Raw genomic sequence first — 24,755 nt, forward strand, 5'->3', positions numbered from 1 at the left:
ACCGTCTAAGCGGTCTTTAAAATGTTATGATATCGCATACATCAAATGCGTTTTACATTTCGACCGCTCCTAACACGGCCGCCGCGGCCAGGTTTCGTTCCCGCGAGTTGGGATCGGTAGCCTGCGCCATATTGTAATGAGATCAAAAATGACAAAATGTGCGGCCACCGGGGTCTTTGTTCATTCCTTTCGTATTATATTCCGTGATAACCACTGGAATGACAGGAAAGGCAAGGTGGCTGTATATTTGACTCTGGGGACGAGTTCAATTGCGTTTCAGCCTGTTAGTGCCAAGCCAAAATCTTAAGAGGTCAGAACATTTCGGTATTCATTACTCTCAGTCCAGACTCTGCATCTGCTTGTTTAAAAAAGGAAATACAATTTTTTTTTATAGATACATGCCGGAGTTTATCCAGCGGGTCGCAGCTAGCGGCCGCTCTGCTGTGAGCGTCTGGGGCGTAATGACTGCTGAAGGACTTGGACCTCTTGTTCAAATCCAGGGCCGCTTCAATGCGGACTCATACTGTTCAATCCTGGACGACGTGCTGCTGCCGTATCTAGTCGGAGGACCATTTCCGGACAATGAATTTATCCTGCAGCACGACAACTCTCCGATTCACAAGGCAAGAAAGGTCGGTGCCTACCTGGACGACCGTGGCGTGGCAGTTCTGGACTGGCCACCACAATCACCCGACATCAACGTCATCGAGAATGTTTGGGGCAGAATGAAATTTTCTATGGCACGCCGACAACTCCACAGCCTCTCAGCGGACGCGCTTTGGACAGCTGTGGAAGAGGAGTGGGATCGCCTTAGGTCCAACACTAGCTTTTGTCGTTCGCTGTACAGCTCCATGCCAAGCAGAATGCGAGCTGTCATTGACGGTGGTGGCGAAGCCACTCGCTACTGAACAGAGTAGAGTTTTAAGAAAGAACTGCTCTGCAATGACGCCAACAGCGATTAGAGCGAAGATATGGGCCCAGGAGAAAACAGACCAAAAAAAAGGCACACCAGTAAGCAAGAAACGCTCACATATCCATACCAAAGTATCGCACGAGCCCCATCGCTTGTCTCCTCCTTTCAACTTGGGTTATGCATTTTCCCCCACCCCGACCACTTTTTCTGAGGTGAAGGGCACCCTCACAAGTACCGTCTTCAAGAGAGATGGTGACTCACTTCGTTTGTTTTCAGGCAGAAATAGTTGTGCCTCTTACGTCTAAAGTGTCATGTCTTTTACTCAACGTCTTTTCCGTGTCTAACTGTGCAGAAAATGTTTTTGTAAATATATGTCACTCATTTCTTTCCTCTTTCACTTGACTTCTCTGTGTTGCTTCTTTCTCACAGAATACAGCTTAATTGTAAGCTAGAAAACAGACACGTCTCTCATAGCTTTTCCCCTCCAACCGCCTATTCAAAACGAACACAAACAGCATTCTCAGACAGTGTGCATTGATCCCAGAGACTCAAAAAAGAAAAAAGAAACGTCAGTGCTACCTGCCTTACAACAGCTTATGAATGTAATAATCAAAGAATTGATTTGCGATTAATCTACCTTAGAATGCGACTTCCCGCGTCAGGTATCCCACAACGAACCGGAACTGCTTCGGCGATTTTACATCAAGTGATGGTAATCAAAATAATTTGTTAGTTGGTTTGTTTATCGGGTTTAACGACATTAAGCGACTCAGGATATGTGGGACGCCATAGTGGAGGGCTCCGGAGAATTTCGACCACCTGGGGTTCTTTAACGTGCAATGACATCGCACAGTACAAAGGCGCCTTGCGTTTCGTCTTCATCGAAACGCGGCCGGGATCGAACCCGCACCCTCGGGATCAGCAGTCGGAAGCCCTAACCACTGAGCCACCGCGGCTTCACATGACGTAAATAAGTTGTATTTTTTATCGGATCTAGAAATATGACTATGGGGCGTAAGGTTGCGACCCTTTGATCGCAGAAATCAGTTGCTATGCCGGACAGCGCAGTGTCGCACATCCCGTAAAGCGATCCACGAACACCTACGAGCGACATTAACACAACAATAAAATAGCCGCGGAGAAGCTGAGATCACTGATTAGCTTCTGTCAAAGTACTGTTTTTATTGCCCGGCTTAATGGTAGAAGAAATGACAAGCAAATGAACAAAATATATATACGAGTGAACAATCGCTCAATTTTTTTTTCCTGATTTTACACGGATGTTGGCCATTTTATTAGCCCCATTAATCAAATTCGATATAGCATCAAGCGATGCACGAAACTGCGCGCTATGCTCATCACGTCATCGCCCTAAACCAAGAAAAGCGCGCCTGATAGGATCTCCAGACACACGGCACTAACAGTTGCGGCAACAACAAAAAATAGCACCAGCACAGCGCGCAAAAGAATAGCGCTTTAGTCATTTTATCCTCATCAATCGGGGGGGGGGGGGGGGGGGCAATGCTTAAGTCGTTTATCTGCGGAGATGCTTGTTTCAGTTTCTGCATTGAATTGACTTTCTGACGGTGAAGAAACAGGCTGTTCACATGCTCTAGGCGAAACCAATACGCTGCCGCGATTAAAGTGCTCTTTCCCGCGATGCCGTCTCGGTCCCTCAGTCGCTGGAGCTCAGTGAAGTGCGCTTCACAGCAAAGCAAGAGCGGCGCGCTCCAGCGCTGTAGCAGACGACGCGAAGCACCTCCCCTAGTTCCCCCCGCGCATGCGCAGCTTTGCTTCGATGCGCGGCCGCGCCGGACGCACTGGCGCTCCGCGGAGCGCAGCCACGGGGAGCGGTGATCACCCCAAGAGTGGACGACCCTGTACGTCCGTGCGCGTAGGCGCTCCGCGTGCGCGCCTCGGAAGTGTCCATCGAGGTGGGGCTTAATGTCCCGTCTTCCGTGACTCTTCAGGCCTTACAGCACGTCGTCCTGTCTGCTTCCACGTGATCTGCACAATCGCGCTTTCCATGCCACTAATAAACGAAGATGGGCTATACATCGCAATTGGACCCACGAGATGCTGGCGAGTGACGCGCGTGTACTAAAACGCGCCGAACCCCTACAAACACCGTCGTCGTCTTGGTCGCGGCGATATGAGAAAAGAAAGCTGGCACAGCTTCGTGCGAAATTTGGATGTCCTGACTCGAGGAACGAAGGAAATATTGTACTAACAAAACAAGCACCGGCTGCGGGGTAACCGCTTTCAGGCTGACAGGGAGGCCAGGTCCAGCCGACAAGTATAAGCGGTGCTTGCCTCCAGTATTCGCAGGTCGGCTGCCACTGAATACGTGAAGACCGCTTTCGACGAAGCCGTGCCAGTTTTCTCACGGTGGAGCAGCGGATACACTACGTCGACAACTTCGCTAAACTATCCGCGTCAGCTCGCACATCCTCTGCACCGAGGACTATCACTGCGCTCTCACGGATTGAGCAATTCGGCTCCTCTTCTATAGATTACAGGCACTGGATCCGGCTTCTGCGTTCAGCCGGTTCCGCCAATATACACACTGGGCCTAAATACCCCTGGTAGCTCTGTCCTACAGGTAGAGCTCAGCCCCAGCACCGAGGGTCTACGGGACCCGCCTCAGCTATACGATAGATGATATAATGCCTGAACATGGCGTGGCCATGCGGAGACTCCAATGTGACACCCGTATACAAAATAAGAGGCACCCTGTCGAAAGCTGGAGCGTGGTTGCCACTCTGTTCTAACCGGATACGTCAGTGGACCAAGTTTCGGTTTTGCACAGCACGCCCTGTGACGGAATTTCTCTAAAAATGATTTCTCCAACGAATGAGAGCTGATTAATCGGCGACAGCGTAGGTACCGTGCTGTCCCTGCAGGACGTAGTGGGCTCCATGCCTGCTTCAGCTACCCTTCGGATGTCCCATCATCACGGCTGTGAGGGGACAGGTGAAAAAGCACCGGATAAATCTCACCACGCGAGCCAGGGTATGGTATAATATAACGATCCTTTATCTTCGATTCTGTTTCAACCTTATCTTTCGCTGCACCCCCTGGCGGAATTCGGCGACAGAGAGGGTGTGGCGTCGTTCCAGCAATTTGTTAAGGGTGAAAAGAATCAAACTTGAACGGAATCGGCGGAGAATCGTTACATTACACCGAATAATCTGCTAGTGCGTGCTGTGCACTTTGGCCGACAGACAAGCCGCGATTAGCAAGTCTTAATTACACGCTCGGCAGCCGTTTCGCGGCGTCCCAGCAGCAAAGTTGGATAGACGGCAACCTGGCCGCCGACTTTCGACAGGGTGCCCAGTGGCGAAGACAAATAACCGGCCCGGAAAGACGGCAAGAAAATCAGCATGGCCGCCGGGAGCAGCGGCGGGGAGGCCCGTCACGTCTCGAAGATGTGCAGGTCCAGCCGGATGACCACTTCGCCCTGGTCCACCTCGTAGAGCCGCAGATGCTTGGTGATGGGGCCCGGGGTCTGGCGAGTCTCCTGGGCGATGTCCCACACGCGAATCTCCGTGCGACCCAGGAAGTCTTTCATAAGGGCCGGGGCAGGGGAAGAGAGAGAACAAGAAGAGGACCCTATGGTAACTACGCCGCAGCACGCTGAGGCGACAGGATGATCTGCACTGCCCAGCAGGCTAAGGGTTCAGTACAGCGAACCGGACAGTAGAGAGTTCAAGAGTAGCGGGGAGACGTATACTAGCGCGGACGCGTGTCAGACCAGCTAAGACTTTAGGACTAGACGCAAACATGCCGCTATGCGTACGCCGCAGGCACCTCGCTCATTGTGCACAAGGCTACTGGGAGGCAGCCGAAGTGTCATTTTATCTTTCTTTTGGTCAGCGCCATTTATTTTTAGTGACCTTGCTGGAGCGCGTCCATGCCAGTACTCGTGTGCACCTATACAGACCTCTACAGACTATAGGCTAATCACAAGGAGGCGCCACACAACGAGACATTACCAGTTTACAAGGTGCTACACATGTCAGCAGCGCCTGCATGGCATTCATATTCCTTCGGCCGCCGCAAGCCTGCCCACCGACCACACCACATAAGAGTCGCGCGATCATGCGATTGGTCTAGCAGCGCTGGTCAGTGTTGCGATCGGCGAAGAAGCCTGGAAGGGAACGGGCATGAAATCGGGTGACGTGTCACGTGGTCGAGCGGCGCCGCGCCGGCGAGAAAAAGAGAGAGGGCATTCTTCCACCGTGACCACGGGCCCACGGGCGTCGCCGAGATTTCAGAGAAGGAGGGAAAACCAGAGAAGCCGCGAGGTCGTTCGGCAGTGCGAGAAATGCGAGTTCGAGCGAGTTCACACAAGCACCTCCCACAGACGGTTAAAAGGCCGATTCACACGACGGTCCGTTCGCCCGCGGCCCGCGCACTACGTGTTCATGCGTCGTCACATTGACAGGCGCGCTGTCAGCCCGCGGCCTGGTCAGCGCGCCTCTCAATTTGCTGACGCATGAACACGTAGTGCGCGGGCCGCGGGCGAACGGACTGTCATGTGAATCGGCCTTTACCGGCATGACATCAGCCACGAAACGCCAACGAGACGGGCGACGTGTTCGACGCGCCACTGATTACCAGTCATTAGGCGGGCCACGGTTTCGGTGACGGGCTCTTCACGCCTGTGCCCAAGCCACGAGTGATGCTCTGCAGGTTCCATCAATACTCAAGCAGGCTACGGTGCACAATTAACCTAAAGATCCGAGTCGAGCAAAATGTTGTCTCTGCGCACATCGAATTCTCTTTCTTCTTTGAGTTTCAAATTTTATCCACTTCGCCCGTTCGATGTAACCAACCGGAAGCAAGATTGGCTATCCTCCGCGCCTTACTCCAGATCTCTTCCTCCAATAGCCAGAGGCCCCACTGACGCAACGCGCGTCAGCCGCTGCCACCTCGAGTTGACTGCCAGCGCGAGCCTCACTGCCCTCACGGTAAGCTGAAGTAGTTGCATGCGGGCTCTTTTCCATTTCGCTCAGCCGTAAAGTTGAACTCGCGACCTACTGAGAAGGGTGTCGCCTCGTTGATGCTTCTTGACGAAGTCTCCACCGTACAAGTCCTCCGTTCGTCTCAAACTCACGAAGAGCAAGCGAAGGCATGAAGGAGCTGTATAACAGAAAGTGGTGCGGGCAGGCCTCAGGTAGACGAATATGGAAAATCGAGTGCAGCCATCGCGCACTCAGATTCGTAGCTTAGTTCAACGGAGGAAGTGCCTAGAAGGCAGCCCGTCGCAGGCGGTTCATATGTTGCGTCAGTGCGCGTACGAGTACGCACTTGGGAGAGACCGGCGACTGAGAAGGAAAATGAGGGGGGAGAGAAAAAGCCTGCGCTGGGGGCTGACAGCTTAGAAAGGAAGAAACCAGAAAGTCAAAAGCGGCACAACACTATTCACGGCTACCTTTCGTTTGAATGTAAGAACAGCACAAAACTGCACGCCAGCGGGCCATTCCCACTTACAACATCCAGAGATTGGAGCTCTAAAAACATACGCTGGTCTATTTCTCGACAACAGCATACACTGCGCGGAGAATGCGGGAGAAAATAAAAGTAAACGAAAACCTACAAACGCAGAAAAGGCGTACACGCTGTCAGCTGGCATCATGCAGCAAGCAAATGAATATGCACATATGCGTTGCTGGGAACGGGAAGCTAGCATGCGAGTGTGCGGCGTAAACCGATACAATCTGCTGGCGTAATTTGGAGCGACACGTTTAGTCATTCACGAGCTCTCGCGTGGACAAGAATACAGACGTCCTTCCTCACCCTATATCATGCCCACCCCATACAGACACCATACGCACACTCACATGCTTCCACCTCCCGCAGTTTCCCTCCACGGCGGACGTGCGACCCCGTTGCATCACGAGGACGGCGAGACGTTAGAGCGCCAACGCGTCCAGCATTTCTCACGGTCCCTTTCCTTTGTCATCCCCGTCCGCTCTATTCTTTCCGGGCGGGAAATAAAAAACTCCGCACCGGAACGTCGCCGCCGTCGCCACAGCTATCGTCGCGATTTCTCGCAAAAACGAATCACACCGCCCCCGAGCTCTATATTTGTTTTTTCTGCTCTCATTTCTCGCCAACTCTCGCCCTGACCAGCGCTGTCCGGACGCGCGACTGTGCCCGGTGATGTAGATTTCGCGCGTCACGCAGCTGTGGACGAGGAGCGCCGCTTTAATTCGCAAACGCGGCGTGTAATGGGTCTGCGACAGCGGGCGACGCCACTCAAGTAAGGACCCGGTCGCGCGACGTTGGGCGTTCGCGTATACACAGGCGAATTACACCGCGTCCGCGACGGGCAAGCAAGCACACGCGGAGACGGCGTAGGCGAGGCCGCGACAGCAAGCCGGCTGCTGACTGACTGTGTTTTGTTAAACGACTGCGGGAAAGGACGAAGAGTGGATGGCCGGCGTTCAGGAAAAGCAAGTAGAATGAGGTATATTTATGGAGCAAAACATCGCACTTTTCTGATGTCTGGTGCAGCCTAGATACAGACAATATGTTAAAAGCGATATATATATATATATATAAACAGGGGAAATACTTTTTTTGAAGCATAGTACTGTCACCGGTGGCGGCAGTCAATAAACCACCAATACGTATTAACCAGGAAGCTGTTTAACTAAACTTCTTTACTGCAGTTAGGCGCCTCACTGTAATCATATCGTCACTAGTTTATTTTTATTTACATGATATGCAGACCTTTTTAGTCCAAGTAGGGAGGGCAAAAGCAAATTACAAGAAATGGTCACAGTGCATTGAACAAATAGCAGCTTACGTACATACACATGTTTAAAATTCATGCATGTATAGATATAAAAGCACTCCGAGATACATCTTCGTCAGATCTAAAATAATCACAAATGCAAGTTTCAGAAGGGCATTTTCAGTGGTTAAAAGACATTGGTAATGACCTCTTTGAAGTTAGCACACGTAAAAACCTCTTTAGGTAGATTTTCGAAAATGCGAGTCTCGTCGGTACTTCGGTGCAATTAACGAATAATAACCCTGCAGACGCGCAGAAACCGAAACCGCGCCGAGGAGCGGCCGCAGCCCGGCGCTCACCGTTGGGCGAGAAGAGCTCCCGGCTGAAGACGGTCAGGCAGAGCACGTCCCTGCGCAGGTCGCGCACCAGGAACTGCATGGAGCTGTTCCACTGCGGGCTGCCGGTGCCGGCCTCCACGTGCGTCTTGTGCTCCTGGCAGGCCATGCTCACCTCGCAGTACGGGTCGCACGGCCCTATTATTGTTGCCACACACACTCACTTGGACTCGCCGCTCGAGTCCGAAACTCAGCACTGCTGCCATTTAACATGTTTTAGCCCCCCCGCTGGAATTATTAACCGATGTTCAACAAGCAGAACCCTAAGCCTCATTCACTGAACACCGCTCGAGAAGAGGACTTAAAGACAAGTTCTTCTGGAAACGCTGGTGAGCAGACTGGGGTTTCTTGTCCTAATCCATGCTTTTAGAACCGTCCTACTTCCTCTATTCTGCCATAAACCAATAAGATGTCCTTGTCAATAGAAGTAACATACTACCGTGTTTACTCGCGTATGAATGCGGTCACTCTCTTTTGGCTGTCAAAAAAGCAAATCAAAAACTTTTTTTTTTTATGCGAAGCATATTACTCGCACAACCGAGGTCTTCCTTGCTGCGCCGCGCAGGGCCGCGTGGCTACCACTTGACCTTCATCGGCGCTCCACGTGATATGACGTCACAACAGCTGTGAAAGCTGGGGCCTCGTGCGCTCGCTTGCGGACGCGCAGCCTCCGCCGGCGGCCTAACTCCAGCTCCTACCGCTAGGAGATACTGACGTCACGCAAAAGGCGACGCACTCGTTGAGTCAGTTGAGCAGCGAGATGTCGGCCAGGGAGAGGGCGGCTCGCCAGACCGCAAAACTATGCTTCGCATCCTAGGCTTAACCATAAACTAAGCCAGGCCATTTTTTTTTTCTTGCGTAATAAACGCACCCCTTTCCTTCTGCGCGCAGTCTGCTGTTGATGATAGTGAATAATAGCAAGCGTCCTTTTTTTTTTTGAACGCCAGAACAACTACGTAAAGCTACATCTGTCCATATTCTCGGTACTTCTCTTACGGTACGGGCAGCCCGCGAGAAACCCCCGAGAACCAGCGGAAGCCACGCCTGGTCACAAAGGGCTTCTCTATCGATGTGCTATATTAAGGATTGTAGCAAACTGTTGCGGTTGGGCTTCGCGCTGAATGGTAAAAGTAGAGCTACAGTCCGGTTGTGCTCGCTTTGGATAGCATTACGGGCTGCTTAGGGAGTTATACGGGAGGGAGGTTTAAGATATACTTTGTTGACTATGCTTTCGAACATGGAAACCACGCTGAAGAGTGTTTTGTTTTATTTAGAAATTGGGTCATACCGGATAAAGTATTTAATCCACCAGCTTATTCTTTGTCCAGTTTGCACTGCTTCCAACTTTCGCTCACTAATGAACACCGCGTAATGAACGCAGCCCCCTACTTTTTTTTTTTAATCAAAGAAAATGCGTTCATTATGCGAGTAAACATGACACTTATCTTGCGTACGTAGTTAAGCCGCATGAAAACCGAATATGCTCTGAAAGATTAAACAACTTCTATTCCAAAAGCTGCAGACCAGGCAAGGCCGCTATACTTTTAGCTACGGGGTACTCACTGACGGTTTAGTACGATATATTCAATGAGCACCCCTGAAGAGAAAAAAAAAAAAAAAACTCAGAGAAGACACTTGATAAGCAAGAAGCCCGAGACACAGCACAGGAAAACAACAGTAAAAAAAAAACGCAAGCAAAAATGCAAGCTAGAGAGCAACACCGAATTTTAACTGAACGCCACATCCTGGGCGGCAAACGCGGACATTACACAATGACAGCAAGAACAGTCAGCAACTACATGCAATGTGCCGTTAGTATCCGCCATGCAGCAAATCAGTATAGTATGTGTTGACACCGAGCACACCGCACACCACTGGTGCCACAAGGTCGAAACACAATGAGTACCGTTTCCACGATAAATACATAAAAGTGTTTCAGCTGTATGCAGGCATGCGTCTCTGCGACAACAGGCGGTTAATGCAGCTGGGGAGAGGGAAAATGGGAAGAAGGATGGGAAGGAATGGGCGCGACGGGAAGGGTGTGAGAGAAAATGCGACGGTTGAGGGAAGTGGTCAAGGTGGGGATGAGAGCAGCGCTTCACAAGAATAGGCGCAAGCTGGCCTCCCTGCAGAACATTAGTGGACTACACGGGAGCCGACCGTGCTGTGAAGGAGGGCTTCCAGGGAAAAGTGGTAATGAATTTTTTCGTTTCGATGGGAAGCAGATCAGAGTGGGAGAACAGTGGGGGAGAGGGGCGAAGATGAGTACACAGAATAATTCTCGGGCTGTACTTTTCTGTCGTTTTCTTCGAGGAGGCGAAGGCATCGGTCTGCTGCTGGGAGATGTGTGTGTGTGTGGGGGGGGGGGGGGGGGGATAATTAACTGGTTCAAACACACAGCTCTGCCGTTGCGTTTCCACCGCATCGTGAGACTCAACAAAAAGCCAACCTTGTTTCAGGGCAACGCTCATTACACAAAATCTCTCAAGTTATTCGCTTCAAAGATTAATTACCGAGGTGTAAACAATAAGTAAACGAGTGCTTAATGAGTGCGTACCTTCGACGTCCTTCAGGTCGAGATCGCACGCCTGCGCTACGACTAGCTTTAACTGGCCAACCGCTGGTCGCCGGCTCACTGCAGGTGACGTCACATGCAAGCGCGCGAGCAGGCACACGAACACGTCAGTCACTGCACACCACACCAAACGTGCTCGAGCAAGACGCGCTCGTTCAAGCACCAGCCGCCGTTTTAGAGAGTCAGCCGCAGCATGTACAGTCGCCGCCCTTATGAACGAGAACGCAGCCTGGCGCACCAGGCACACTGTCGCTCCGCGTGACGCAGTTACTGAGTCGTGGAAACAGGAGGCTTGTATGCGAGAATGCCCAAAGGACAGCCTTAGGGAGTGCACTAAGTCGGGAATGTGACAAAACGTGGCAAGAATAAGAAATGTGGAACTAAATCAGACTTTACCTCAGTCTTTTTATTTTCAAGCTAGTTGCCACGTTTGCTGCGCATTGTAAATAGAGGACACGGTCAGTAGCCCCTTTATGCGATTTTCTCAGCCACTGTAAATAGAAGACACAGCTTACATACGTTTGCCTCATCCACACTCGCTAGGGGGTTACTGCAAAACGAAAGTACCCAGAGTTAATGTACGAGCGGTTCTGAAGCAGCTAAATTACAATTTCATTCTTGCATGCCGACAGTTGCAACACAAAGGAAAAAAAGAAGAAACGAAATGACAAGGCGAACAGCAGCGTACCATACTCCTTTGAAATAAATACCAACCAGCGATTAAATCATCCTCGTCAAGTTCATAAAAGGCGACGACTGTACAGGCGCCCACAGACTTAACACGAACGACGGGAAGCGTGGCTTGGATTGCAGCCAGCGCCCCGAAGCGATAGTCATCGGGTGCGAGATAATGCTGTTCGTATGTCTACAGCGGCTCCCGATAGCTGCCGCACAGCTCGCTTTGATTTTTGGCCCGTGCCCGATCGCCGCGTAATCAGCACACTTGTTAGGGGGCGTCTCTCAGCGTTTTAAGGCGAAAGCCTTTAATGTATCATCGTCGTCGACAAAAGGTTGTCAGCAAAGGTGTCACGCTTTTCTAGTCAGACCAGAAAAAAAAAATCTTTGTGCACAATAGGATTCGGATCACCATCCCGCTGGTCCGCAGCGGAGCGTGCTAATGGCTACGCTACTTTCTGCCCACGCATATATAGTTCTCCTTATCTAGACCGCTGGAGAGTGTTTGCAGAAAGGCGTCGAATCAGACGGATGCCTCCCAAACGTCCTCCAGTGTCTCCAGCATGTAAGATCCACAAACTACTGTGTACTTAATTAACATCTTAACCCCACATCAGTGACACAAGCAGCAACACCGCGCTAAAGGCTTTCGCCTCACCGCACTTTAGGTCAACAAAGTGCCCCCTGAATTTTTTGCTCACCGATGCGGCCTCGCACGCCCAGGCAAAGCGTTGCAGTTTTTTTTTTTTCGCGGGAGCCCGAAATTGCCCGCTAAGTTGCCTCAGCTCGCGCGCTTTGCGAGTTTGGTCCGAAGGGTGTTGATCTAACAAAAAGAAAAAAAAACTAGCACAGGTTTAGCGCTAGTTACACCAAGCGATGCTGTATAGCAGCGGCGAGGCTTCGAGCGAGCGAAGCGGCGGCGCCTCTCCATTGCGAGTCACGTGGTATGACGTCACTTGCAACACATCCACTCCGCCGGCTCAGTGTCAAACATGTGATTGGGAGTTGAGTGCGAAGAGTAGAACTTCCGCTCTAATAAATTTTACAAGCCACAGTACGGTGCGCTTCCAAGTTCGCCCATATATGCCGGAACTTCAGGCAGCGCACCACACTGCTTCTAACATTTATTTTCCAAGATCGGCAGCCTTGGGACCAGACTCGCAAGGCGCGCGAGTTGAGGCAGCTTAGCGCGCAATTCGCGTTCCGCGATAAGAAACCTGCAAAGCGCGCGGCCGGCGCGTGCGAGGCAGATACGCGAGCAAAAGCCTGATAAACACCCTCGTAAGGAGTGTACGCGGCGATTGGGCACAGACGAAAAAGCAGTCAAAGCGAGCTGCGCACCGGCTGTCGTCAGCCGCCGTAAACATACCGAAAGCCACTATCTCGCACCCAATGACTGTCGTTTCGTGGCGCTGGCGGCACGCCGAGCCACGCTTTCCGTCATTCGTGTTAAGTCTGTGGGCGCCTGTACGTTACATACGATACGCAGTGGTAAAAGCACACCGACGGCCACGTGCTGTTAGTCCACACCAGCGCGCACAGAGGACCCAGACGCATGCAGCCAGAGCCGCGTACTCGTGCCACACCCGCACACATACAGGCGCACAGGCCCAGCGTCCTTACCGTGTCCCGCTCCGCTGTTCAGGTTGCGCCCCTCGACTACGACAACTAGGAGGCGGCCGACGCCGCTCTGTTTCGGCGCTTTGGCTGCACCGCAACGGCAGCAGGCAGAGGAGGGAAGCACGTCCACGTTAGACACAGGTTGCGTGAACGCTACACATCTCAGCATACAGTGCGGTAATAAGAACATCTTAGCGTAGCGCTTATTCAAGAACCGTTACCACTGACGTCGGGCGTTAGCTGCGCTTGTGCAGCATGCGCAGTGCCTTGCAGACTCGGTTGAGGTAGTGATAGTGCAGCAGCTGAGAACTAAGGCGTTAAACTATGGGCGCATGCGCGCTCCGTCTGCAGCTAGCGCCCAGCCCGTTGTGTTATGGCGGTGCGGGCAGGGCACTTATTTTTCTCGTGTTTTTCGCATCTGTAGCTGGCATCCGACAGCAGCGGTAAAGGTTGCAGCAGAGCGTTTTACAGCACATTGGATTGGATTGGAACAAACTTTATTTGTGCCTGCAGTTGGGCGCTCGCGCGCCCCGACGAGGGCCTACGTCGTCTACGAGGCTGCCGTTACTCGGCGCGGGTCTCCGCTCGCCGTTGCCGGCACAAAACACACCACACTGTCGGTACCACGTACACTGTAGCGTAGCTGTACACGCCACGCTATAGAACGCTCTAGGTATACTGCAACGCTCTGCTAAAACCCTCCAGAACATAGATGGAGGCGAAATGCTAAAGGCCAGTGTACATTAAAGAACCACTGGTGGTCGAAATCATTATCCCGAGCCCTCCACTACGGCGCCCCTAATTGCTTGAGTCGCTTCGGGTCGTTAAACTTCATAAAACCAAATCCCCAGTACAAAAGTTTGGCATAGCGCGATCCGCTCTCGCGAGGCATCATCTGCGCATGCCAACAGCACAAGTGTAGTTGGCGATTCACTGCCCCGACAGGCCCGGTGCGATAGCGCACATGCCACTGCACCAATGTAGTTAGGTACCCGCGTAAGCGAATCACGGTAGCACATCCCAGAATTCTGAAGCTGTCAAATGACGCAGTTCGCGGAGGTCGCGAATTCACAAGAGCGATCAGTTCCGCGTGGGGCGACAGGGGTCGCACTTTCCATGACAGTGACTGACCACGCGAGAAGTTCCACAGCAGCCCCTCACTCACGTTATCTTCACGTTATTACGCGCTGTGGCGTTACAGTCCGGAGCTGCTAAGCGTGAAATAATCATATTCAAATCGATTCAAGTCCGGTCATGAGAAAGTAGCGCGCTTTTACGAAAATGCTTTTCCCTTATCCCAGACATCTATGAAGGAAAAAAATTAAACTTCCAAATGTCTTATGCCGTACGTCACTATACAAAGTACTCTTGCGACACAGCTCGTTGGATGCCTCTTTCAATGCATCCAATGTATACATAGGAGATCAATTGTATTCGTTCCCGGAACAGGGATTTCTGACTTAAAGCTCACATAACACAATCGCTGTGCCAGCTGCAATCGCTAAAGCTCGAGATACCGTTATCTAATGAAAACAATCGTTTAAAGAAAGAAATAGAAAGAAAAGGGGGCAGTGAAGCACCCTACAAACCTGCGTGCGCTAGGCAAAAAGTATCAATGCGTGCTCAGCGGAATGTGTACGCAATAGTGAGCATCAGATAGGAACCAGATAACAATCACAAAAGGCAGTTTTTCAAAGACAAAGAGACAGCGTTACAAAAAGGCGAGACTCGAACAAATACGTGCACTTACACACATGCAAAAATCGCAAGTGGCTTGCTACTGCATGACTGGCTACACATTTGGCGATGGGCAATAAGTTCCCTACGGTTGTTTTTCAGTATATGCGAGGATACGTGCTCATACGCTTTCATCTAGTTCCTCTCATTGACCGAGAGCCTAGGAATAGTTAAAGAGAAATAGTTAAAGAGGTAGAAGAATAAACTCGTACAAAAAATAACACGCCGGGCAGTCATTGCTATTCGTAGGCAAACAATAAGGCTAAGGAGCGTCAACAGCGGTCACAAAGCGCCGTGACTGCGCCAGCGACGGCGCCACTTAACAAGCTTTCTGTTTCGCTTGCCGCTGATGCGGCCGTTTATGACAATAACCGAATGCCATATCATTTGTGTACGCGTACGACATTATGCGCGCACAAAAAATCGCGATCACGCTGCGTCGAGGCCGGGCTATGCAAACATGCCCTTTTTTCTCACCGATTCTTTTTCATTCATTCTCTTTCTCTTCGAGCGCGTACACAGAGAATAACTAACGGCCCACTCACGACTTCCCCTTTGCACAACCGGGCACTTCCGGTACACGACGCGCACGCGCGCGCGGTCAGAACGCAACGCAACTCAGTCACGAGTGAAAAAGAAACACCAGCGTAAACAAGAAGGCCAAGAATCAACATGCGAGGGAGATAGGAAGACGGAACAGCCGGCGGCAGGAAGAATGACGCTCACCCGAGACCTTCATCTGCTTCGCCTCCGTATTGCGGTAGTTGTGGGCGGCTTCTTTGATCTTCTTGACCCAGAGCAGCCTGCGCACGAACGGCGTACAGAAGCGAAACGCCGTGAACACACACGCACACATAACTGTTCCGGAAGCTCTGTATCCCATGGTATCTTTCCAAGGCCAACCGCCTATGGCGTCCGCTCAGGCAATACCGATACGCGTCAAATGAACCATAAAATAATCGCGCCCTTTTTTTGTTGTTTATTCATCCGAAGAGTTCGCAAAACTGGCACGTGCCCCACTGAACGGCCACCTAGTGCAACTGCGTGCCGAGTGTTGTAAGGACAAACGCTGCCTTGTTCATGCGTCTTTCAATTCACACTAGAACATGTTTCAACTTACACGAATACCTGCTACAAGTATGAGATGATTACTATTGGACCGACAAAATAACTCTGCTCAATGTTGCTTCGTGGCGGAGAGGTTTTGGTCGTCATCTTTCTGGCGGGCGACACCAGTTGCAAGTTGCGCAATTTATTATTTGCATCCGTCGAAATGCTTTTTCCCCGATCCCAAAATACTTACTCTTCAATTCGTGGTTACTACACCCGCAGATCTTCACAGCGTATTGTTGTATTTGAGGTTTAATGGCTTTGCAACGTATTAGAGTACACGCTCGGTGGTTTTCTAATATCTAGAGCATGCAGTGACGGCGAGCTTCGTCGGTACGTTTAAAATTTTAATGCTTTGTTAAGCAATACACGGTAATCGGCCTATAAGCAGTGCACACAGGGTACTACCACTGTCTGTTGGCTTTCACACGCGCCCACTAGCGACAGTGGCGGTAAAAAGGAAAGAGAGAGGGGGGAAGGTGGCGCACTTCTCGTTGGCGTTGGCAGCGCGGAAGACGCTCCGCGGGGCGTCGGGAACCGATATCTGGAACGTGTCGTCAGAAGGGCTGCCCCCGTCCGAGCCGTCTTCCACCAGCACCGTGTTCAGGAACAGCGGCTGGGTCAACGAAGAAAAGAGACAGCGATGCCCGTGAGCACTACCTGAATGAGAATGCACAGCGGAGACGTATCAGGGCAGAGATATACCGGGTTATCGGATGCTTGCTGAGCACGCGAACTAGCAGGTAGGGCCCACGCTCTCTATAACAGCACTTGGCTGGTCCGCGGGCACGAGAGGTTAAGTAATGAAGCAAACATACGCTCAGCGGGAACCCAAATGGTCCGGTATACTTCTACGCCAGTACGCCACCACTATACTAGACACCTTTAGCAAAAGGCGTACCGTCAGTGCGCATCGCCTTGAGGCCGCCAGATGGCGCCAAGTACCCGGCAGCTGCGCGCAAGGCCTGCCGCATCGGGACCAATCAGTGCGTGTGCACTGGCGGTGGGCGGGATCCCGGACCTCCGGTAACGGTAACACGGTACGCTAAGGGTGTCTACTATTAGACACCTTTAGCATACTGTGTACCGTGTTTCCGTTACAGGTAAAGGAGTACCGGGAGCCCGCGCGCAGCCAATGAGCATGCACAAACCTCTTTGATGTCGCCACGTACCCGGCAGCTACGCGCGCACCTGCAGCATCGGGACCAATCAGCGCGTGCTCACCGGCGGTGGGCGGGCTCCCGGTACTCCGGTAACGGTAACGTTAATACGGTACACGGTATGCTAAAGGTGTCTATTATTCTTACTGCGCATCTGCTGTATCCAGCACAGAATATTCTAAAAGCCTTCGAAAAGCGCGGTCCCGCTAGCAACAAAAGAAAAACGGAAAAGGGGAGGCAACAAGGTAGAGATATGCGGTTCAGCTGATACGCGATTAAAGAAAAAAAAAACGCCATCGACTAGAGGAATTGGCGCGCGCAGTCAAACATGACGCTGGCACCCATTCCCCATCAGCCTCGTTTGCTCTCGCTACCGCTTTTGCACACGTGGTTGCGTATCACCGCAAACATATCCGCACTGCCTGTTCCAGCGGCTACGTCACCGTCAGACAATGGGCACACACCATTCATCTGACCAGAGATACTATCGGGAATGTATCCGACACAATACAATAACGTTCCGCATGGAACGAGAGACAGGACTGGACATGTTAATATCCAGGACGCCCAGGCGACGGGTCACGCAACGACCTTGGAAGCCTTTTTATCGCTTAATTCCTCTTATCTCCATGGCCACATCAAACAGCTGAAATCGCTGATAGCTCCATAGCGCGCTGCGGCGATATGATACTGTGGCCTTTTGTCGTGAAAAAATCTGATAGTTGCACATAGTCTGGTCGCCACCGTGTCTCAACCTCTTCGACTTAGTCGCTCACAGACCAAGCTGCTGCTTTTACATCCTTCGTCACGGCCTGCGCGGCGACACGAGCCCTACGTCACCCCATAACGCCATCATCACTCGCCAATGAACGCTCAACGCAGCCGCTCTTGTTCACACCGAGGACGTGCGGCGACTGCCTTGCTTTCTGTGAGTCACCCTTCCCGTTTCCTACACAGCTGTCTGAAGAAGTGCGCGGAACAATGACAGCCGTAACTAAAAATTCTCGAGTGAGCCGGGAGCGCAGCCTGAAAGGAGTGCTGAGGCGGTCGCACACGCAGAAGCTGGCTGCACGTCTCAGTTACAAGGACGCATGTGTTGGCTGGACAAAAAAAAATTGGTGTAGTTTCTCATTTTCCACGGCTTCTGGATTCCGTAAACTTCCCCGGGTGATATACTGCCCTCTTGAAGGAAGGCCCGCCGCAACGGCTCAGTGGCTTTGCCGTTCGCTTGCTGATCCCCAAGGTCGCAGGATCGATGCTGGCCGCGGTGGCCGTTTTCGATGGAGGCGAAATACGAAAACGCCAGCGTCTGTGCGATGTCAGTGCACGTTAAAGAAGCCTAGGTGGTCTAAATTAAAATCGGAGCCCTCCGCTACGGCGTCCACCCTCATATCCCATGTGTCTCTTCGGGACGGTAAACCCTACAATTTGATTATTTACACTTTTAAATTCTTGCAGAAAAAAGATATCCATCAGTTTTGAAACCGCAATGGATCATAGATATCTGCATGTTCCAAACGCTCTAATCCATGAATTCTGAAAAAAGTATTTCTATCAAGTGCTACTTGTACAAACCAGTGTTCTCAGTGCTTTTTGCATTTTGTTGCTGCGTTTCTTGACTGCACCAAAAAGATGTGCAGTATTGCGTAAATAAATTACCATTACTGTACTTTTCGCACTTACAAACGGAAAGCAAATCAGTAATAATTTCCCATAGGACATCTTATAGAAATTACTGAGCTACTTTCCCTCTCTAGCAAAAGCAAACAGCAATATCAATATTTCCTTATGCTTTCCGCCGCCGCGGTGGCTCAGTGGTTATGGTGCTCGGCTGCTGACCCGAAAGACGCGGGTTCGATTCCGGCCGCGGCGGCTGAATTTCTTTGGAGGAGAAATTCTAGAGACCCGTGTACTGTGCGATGTCAGTGCACGTAAAAGAACCCCAGGTGGTCAAAATTTCTGGAGCCCTCCACTACGGCGCCTCTCATAGCCTTAGTCGCTTTGGGACGTTAAACCCCATAAACCAAACCAAACCTTATGCTTTCCTTAGCTTTCAAAATTGTTGCTGTGTGTGCGCGCGTGCGCATGCGTGCGTGCGAGCGTGCGCGCGCTATTACTGTTTTTTTTTGCTCGAGGCAAAATGCTTTAGTGATACTTTAGATAACCATTTAGGTAATCCAGATTACCTGAATCCTTTCCCCGCGATCAGATATGCAACGCTCACGGCTGCTCCTGCCTGACGTTACGAGAACTGCAATCGTATCCCCAGGTCCCTGTGTACCCGCCTTCACAAAGTCGTTATTATAAGTGACAGATTACATTTCTGACTTGTTGGTGCAGCTTACTTGGGTGACATCGAGAACGGACGCTCAAAAAAAATTTGAAACAGTAATTTTATTAACTCGCTGACGGAGCACCTTGCGCATGTATGTGGGTCCTATAGAGGAAAGCCGAGAGGCTTTGGAGACTCACCGCTGTAAGGATAGTCCCTGTAAATGGTAGCGTTTGCTCTTTTGGCAACATTGGGCGGCGGTAGCCATATTTCTTCCAAGCCTGTCGGCGCGGACAAAAGAAACGCGGTAGTCTAAAAATTTATCCAGTCCCTACTGGCTACTCGCGCCCACATGAAGGATCTTTCTGACCGAAAAACAAACGGGCGCGCGATTTCAGGCACATCCCAACGTGACGGGAGAGAGAGACCTCTCGCAAATGCGGAGAGGTCGGCCGGTGGAAAGGTGACCGTGTACAGCCACACTACGAGAAAAGTGAATGCGGCGGCGCAGCCGCACTCGAGGCGCAAGCACCTGCTTGTAGAGCTTGTAGGTGGCGTTCATGGCTTTGTCGGACATGAACACGTTGGTGACCCGGCCGATGTCGCGCGTCGGCTGCGCCAGCAGCAGGAAGTCGTTGAACAGGAAGCCGATCAGCTCCTTGCCGCTCTTCACCTGCGCAGGGAGTAATGAAGGTACACAGGCTATGAGTGAACACACTCTTCCCAGCGTGCACACCCGATACATCAGGGCAGATGCTTTTAGGAGCGAGTACTATATACTTCCTGAGCAACCGAAAGGTTAAGCGGCGTCGGCACTTCGATACAGGAAAAATGTAAAACACCTGTGCAGCGAGATTCCAAAACTCTAGGTGGCCTAAATTAATCCCGTAGCCCTTCGTAACAAAGTCTCTCACAGCCTAAGGTGTTGTTATATAAGGGATAATATCCATTCTTTAATTAATCCATCTTACAAGCACCCTGCCCACGGGGCTTAAGAACCAGTTGTACTTAATTTTCCAGCGGTTATCTGCAAGAGGCGACAGTACATGCTTGGACTGGGCATCTCTTCACTCTGATGCGAGGTCTCTTTCTCGGCTGTCAGCACTTGTCTATAGCTTCGGAAAAGTGTCTCAAGCACCTATCAGCTTATGCTACCGTACATCGCGAGCGCGAGACGCGTACCCAGAGTGAAGAGCAGGGCACTATATAGGCTATGGTTTCCCGCATGCATACTATAATACCACGTGCCTTGGTGAGCGAGCCGGAGTGCAGGAACTTCCTGGAGCCCAGGATGTTGGTGAGCGAGTTGAAGACGAGCTTCTCGGAGATGCCGTTGCACTGGATGTGCGCCTGCGCCCACTCCAGGTGGTCGGCGTTCTCGCGCTCCTTGACCGCCTCGTTGATCTGGCCGCACAGCTGCTCGGCCTTCTCCAACGCCTCGTCCAGATAGCCCCGGTCTGGGTGGCCCTCGTCCGTGTACTCGCGGATCTGAGACCGCCGTCCCTTCGAATTACTTCCACTGCCCCGCTCGTTTCAAGCACTAATTTAAAGGTGCAGTGAAGAGGAATCTGAACTCGTATTTTTGCCGCGGGAACTCTATCCACACGTTCCGAGCATTCTTAGAAACTGCGACTTTTTGCCCTGTGTGGCCGATTTCCCTACTTAAATCGAATTAACGTCCTGCTCCCGCCTTTATTTTTTGAATTCTCCTCGTACGGCGGGCGTAGTCGACCAACGCGTGGAGTGCCTTTCAGCCAGTCCCGTGGAGGCTTTGCTTTCGCTTTATTTTGTTTTTTAGGTTTCCGTGAATAAATAGTTTCATTCGCAGATGATATAGCCGCAAAAGAAGCCCGCAGAAATAAAAATGCGCGCGGACTATTTGCTACTACGGATTACTACGTATTACTCCGCCGATGGCAGAGAGGCAAGCCGCCACGGGACTGGGTGAAAGGCACTCCACGCGTTTGTCGACTCCGCCCACCGTACGGGGTGAATTAAAAAAAAAGGGGAGCCGGACGTTAATGCGATGTAATTAGGGAAATCGACCACACAGGGCCATAAATCGAAGTTTCTAAGAATACTGGGAACGTGTAGATTGAGTTCCCGCGGCAAAAAGACGAGTTAAGATTCCTCTTCACTGCACCTTTAAGGTAAGGCGATGTGGCCTCGCTGACGGGGTAAATGGCCGAAGAAATAAGCGCCTCGCGTCACCGTAACGGCAGCGCCTCAGAAAATCAGACTGAACCCTGTTCCCATCTGTTCTGCTATATTGTTTTAAGGTGAAACTTACCAAGTTGAGGCAAAGCCACTGTTCTTAAAACTTGCAGTGCAAGTTGTACGCCACACCTCTTCCTTGCGACATGAAGTTCTAGTGCCCCATTGCTGCTGAACCACTTCATGGATATCGCCTCCCGTCCGACGCTGCAAGGCGGAGCTTAGGCGTAGAAACCGAAGCGCATTCGACTTTGTATGAAGCAGCGGCTTTCTGGCAGACATGTAAAGTACACCCTTAAATTGTATTTGCGCCTGCGAGGTAAAAATCAGAAAGAACGGCGCATCCGCGGTTTTACTACAGATGTAGCCCTTGTCCCCATAGCTTTGTGCTGTATTCGATGCCTCGCTCCGTCTTGGTGGACAAGCTAACTTTGGTGGACAAGCGAACTTTGGTGGACACGACGTACCTTTTTGATCATGAGAGGATACTTGGTCATCCTCTGCATGGGCTTGAGAAGGAAACTCGTGAAGGGCATGCCTCGCGTTCGCGGGTTCTTGCAGAATTCCTGCAGCAGAGCAGAAGATAAGATTGCGAAGCGGTTCGCCAAAAGCGTGGCTTCGGTTCCGACATCGTTAATCCGATGGGAGTGAAAGACGCACCCTGGTGAAGGCTTTGAAGCGAGGGTCGTTTTCGGATCGCTGCTGAATGAAGGCCATGGACCGCACTTGGCAGCTGCAGAACCTCACGTATGGATTCAGGTAAGGCAGCTGCATAGGGAAAAGAGATGGAAGGAATGCAACCCCTTGTTTCGGTTTTCTGTACAGTGCGTGCTGAGCAACACTTAAAAGGTTTTAGAAGCTGACCGCCAAATTATATGCCGCCGATAATGTGACAACATCATCATCATCATCAGCCTGACTACGCCTACTGCAGGGCAAAGGCCTCTCCCATGTCTTTCACGTTAACCCTGTCCTTCGCCAGCTGCGGCCACCATATCCCCGCAAACTTCTTAATCTCATCCGTCCACCTAACTTACTGCCCTCTGCTACGCATGACTTCTCTTGGAATCCACTCCGTTCCTTAAAGGTGCACTGAAGAGGAATCTGAACTCGTCTTTTTGCCGCGGGAACTCGAACTGCACGTTCCGAGCATTCTTAGAAACTGCGATTTACTGCCCTGCGTGGCCTATTTCCCTAATTAAATCGAATTAACGCCCGGCTCCCGCCTTTCTTTTTGAATTCTGCCTCGTACGGTGGGCGGAGTCGACCAACGCGTGGAGTGCCTTTCAGCCAGTCCCGCGGCGGCTTGCCGCTCTGCCATCAGCGGAGTAATACGTAGTAGTCCGTAGGAGCAAATAGTCCGCGCGTATTTTTATTTCTGCGGGCTTATTTTGCGGTTATATTATCTGCAAATGAAACTATTTATTCACAGAAACCTAAAAAACAAAATGAAGCGAAAGCAAAGCCTCCACGGAGCTGGCTGAAAGGCACTCCCCGCGTTGGTCGACTCCGCCCACCGTACGAGGCAGAATTCGAAAAAAAAGGCGGGAGCCGGGCGTTAATTTGATTTAATTAGGGAAATCGGCCACACAGGGCAATAAGTCGCTGTTTCTAAGAATGCTAGGAACGTGTAGATCGAGTTCCCGCGGCAAAAAGACGAGTTCAGATTCCTCTTCAGTGCACCTTTAAGTACCACCGGTTATCTTGCCTTCGCATTACATGCCCTGTCCAAGACCATTTCTTCCTCTTGATTTCGATTAGGATGTCATTAACTAGCGTTTGTTCGCTCACCCACTCTGCCCCCTTCCAGACTCTTAATGCTACACCTATCATTTCCCTTCCCATAGCTCGCTGCGTTGCGAAAAGCACCAGTTTGAGTTGTTTTTCGCGTCAGTGTGCTGTATAGAGAAAACCAGTAGCTTCGCAGGCGCAGAAAAAATGCAAACATTTTAAGACAAACTCCATAAAGCAAAAATTAGGGTTGAGCTTTCTCTGTGTCTCTGCAGCAGTTCTGGACCTCCGTTGTGATGGCAAACACTACCATTTTGAAATTCTGGCCAATCGTCCACGGTGACCACAGGCTAGTTAAAACGACATTAGGAAGCAGCGGTATGCTTTTTTTTTTCTGTTGCGGTCTCACTGTGAGGCATTAAAACAGTCTCCCGCTTTTTTATTTATAAAAATAAAGGCTGCGCAGGATCATATTTTGCTTTCTGACCATTTCCAATAAAACTTGGTCACGAACTGAAAACAACGGCTGAAAGAAATTCACAAACACCGCAAAATGCCGAGCCAGACAGGCACACGCACTAACAAGGAAAAGAATGAAATACGTGGAGGAAACAACCACAACACACCGCGAATACAATAGAGAATTTTAGCACAGCGTGTACCACTGCTACCGGGCGCCGGCACTACGCATGCGCATATCTAAATGTCTCTAATAATGGACAGGAAAGACGCGCGTCGTCCAGACGACCCGCGCGGCGCCGCACTTACGTTTTCGCAGAGGATGTCTCCGATCATTTCGATGACGCCGTTTTCGCTCATCCGCTGGCGCACCCTAAACGACCTGGCAGGCAGAAGAGAGAAAAACACGCACGAAAGTGAAGCACCCTCGAGCATTTACGTGAATACAAAGGCAAGACCACCGGCACACTGACGCAGGCGCTTAGCCGCACATTCCGTTTCAGGAAACCTGACGGGTGCAAGTTAGCGAAAAGGGAATCTTTACGGAGTTTCAAGGAATTTCAAGAAGCGAAATAGCCTCCCTTTTTTCCAGTCTGGCGTAGTTCTCAAGATGCTGCAAGGAAAAGGCGCCTGAAATAGGAATTTCGGGTCTCCTTGAGGGAATTTTCGCTTACGGCGTGGAGCATCACTCAGTCAACGACTACCGCTCAAGCATAAGCGAGTTATTCTTTTTTTTTATTACTTTTCCTCCAAACCTACGATCCATTTACGCATTTTCCGGTCCGATGTAAAATTAGAAATAATTTGATCTTTGCGTGGGAACTAGTTAAACCCTCTTTTCTTTTTCTCCGTGTTCTTTCCGGAGTAGGAACGCGTTGTGCCCCCCGTTTTTTTTTAATTTTTTACTTTTACGAGTCTGTCATCGAGTTATCGAACCAAATAATGAACGATAATTGTAGTAATTTAGTACCACTTGCACCTGCACACTGAATACGAGAGAAGAATCGCTCTAGCCGCAACTAGTGAAACCGACCCAACCTCCCCTTCTCACTTTTCGATGGCTTCACACACGATCACAATGCACTACACAATGCGTGGCCGAAGAGCGAAGCAGCGAATCCTGATGACGACCGGTGTATGACCCCCAAC

General features: G+C 51.0%; 1 protein-coding gene across 5 annotated transcripts in view; it reads right to left on the reverse strand.

Moving 5' to 3' along the window:
* Positions 1-2,833: 2,833 nt before the first annotated feature.
* The window catches only part of LOC149359162 (intersectin-1-like), an 86,188-nt gene continuing 64,266 nt past the window's right edge, over positions 2,834-24,755 (reverse strand). For 2 of the 5 annotated variants that reach the window (XM_089571410.1, XM_089571407.1), the window contains 10 exons: positions 23,916-23,988; positions 22,077-22,184; positions 21,884-21,982; positions 20,451-20,690; positions 19,735-19,875; positions 16,259-16,386; positions 15,387-15,463; positions 12,927-13,010; positions 8,018-8,191; positions 2,834-4,477 (listed from right to left, as the gene is read on the reverse strand). In XM_089571410.1, coding sequence (XP_089427536.1) covers positions 4,329-4,477; positions 8,018-8,191; positions 12,927-13,010; positions 15,387-15,463; positions 16,259-16,386; positions 19,735-19,875; positions 20,451-20,690; positions 21,884-21,982; positions 22,077-22,184; positions 23,916-23,988 — 1,273 coding nt within the window. In that variant the 3' untranslated portion in view covers positions 2,834-4,328. Of the gene's footprint in view, positions 4,478-8,017; positions 8,192-10,610; positions 10,689-12,926; positions 13,011-15,386; positions 15,464-16,258; positions 16,387-19,734; positions 19,876-20,450; positions 20,691-21,883; positions 21,983-22,076; positions 22,185-23,915; positions 23,989-24,755 lie in introns of all 5 variants that reach the window. The other 3 variants (XM_089571411.1, XM_089571408.1, XM_089571409.1) reach the window with 3 other exon arrangements.

This window comes from Amblyomma mixtum, chromosome 2 (genome assembly GCF_055824585.1).
Source record: "Amblyomma mixtum isolate Tamu chromosome 2, ASM5582458v1, whole genome shotgun sequence".
Lineage (NCBI taxonomy): Eukaryota > Metazoa > Arthropoda > Arachnida > Ixodida > Ixodidae > Amblyomma > Amblyomma mixtum.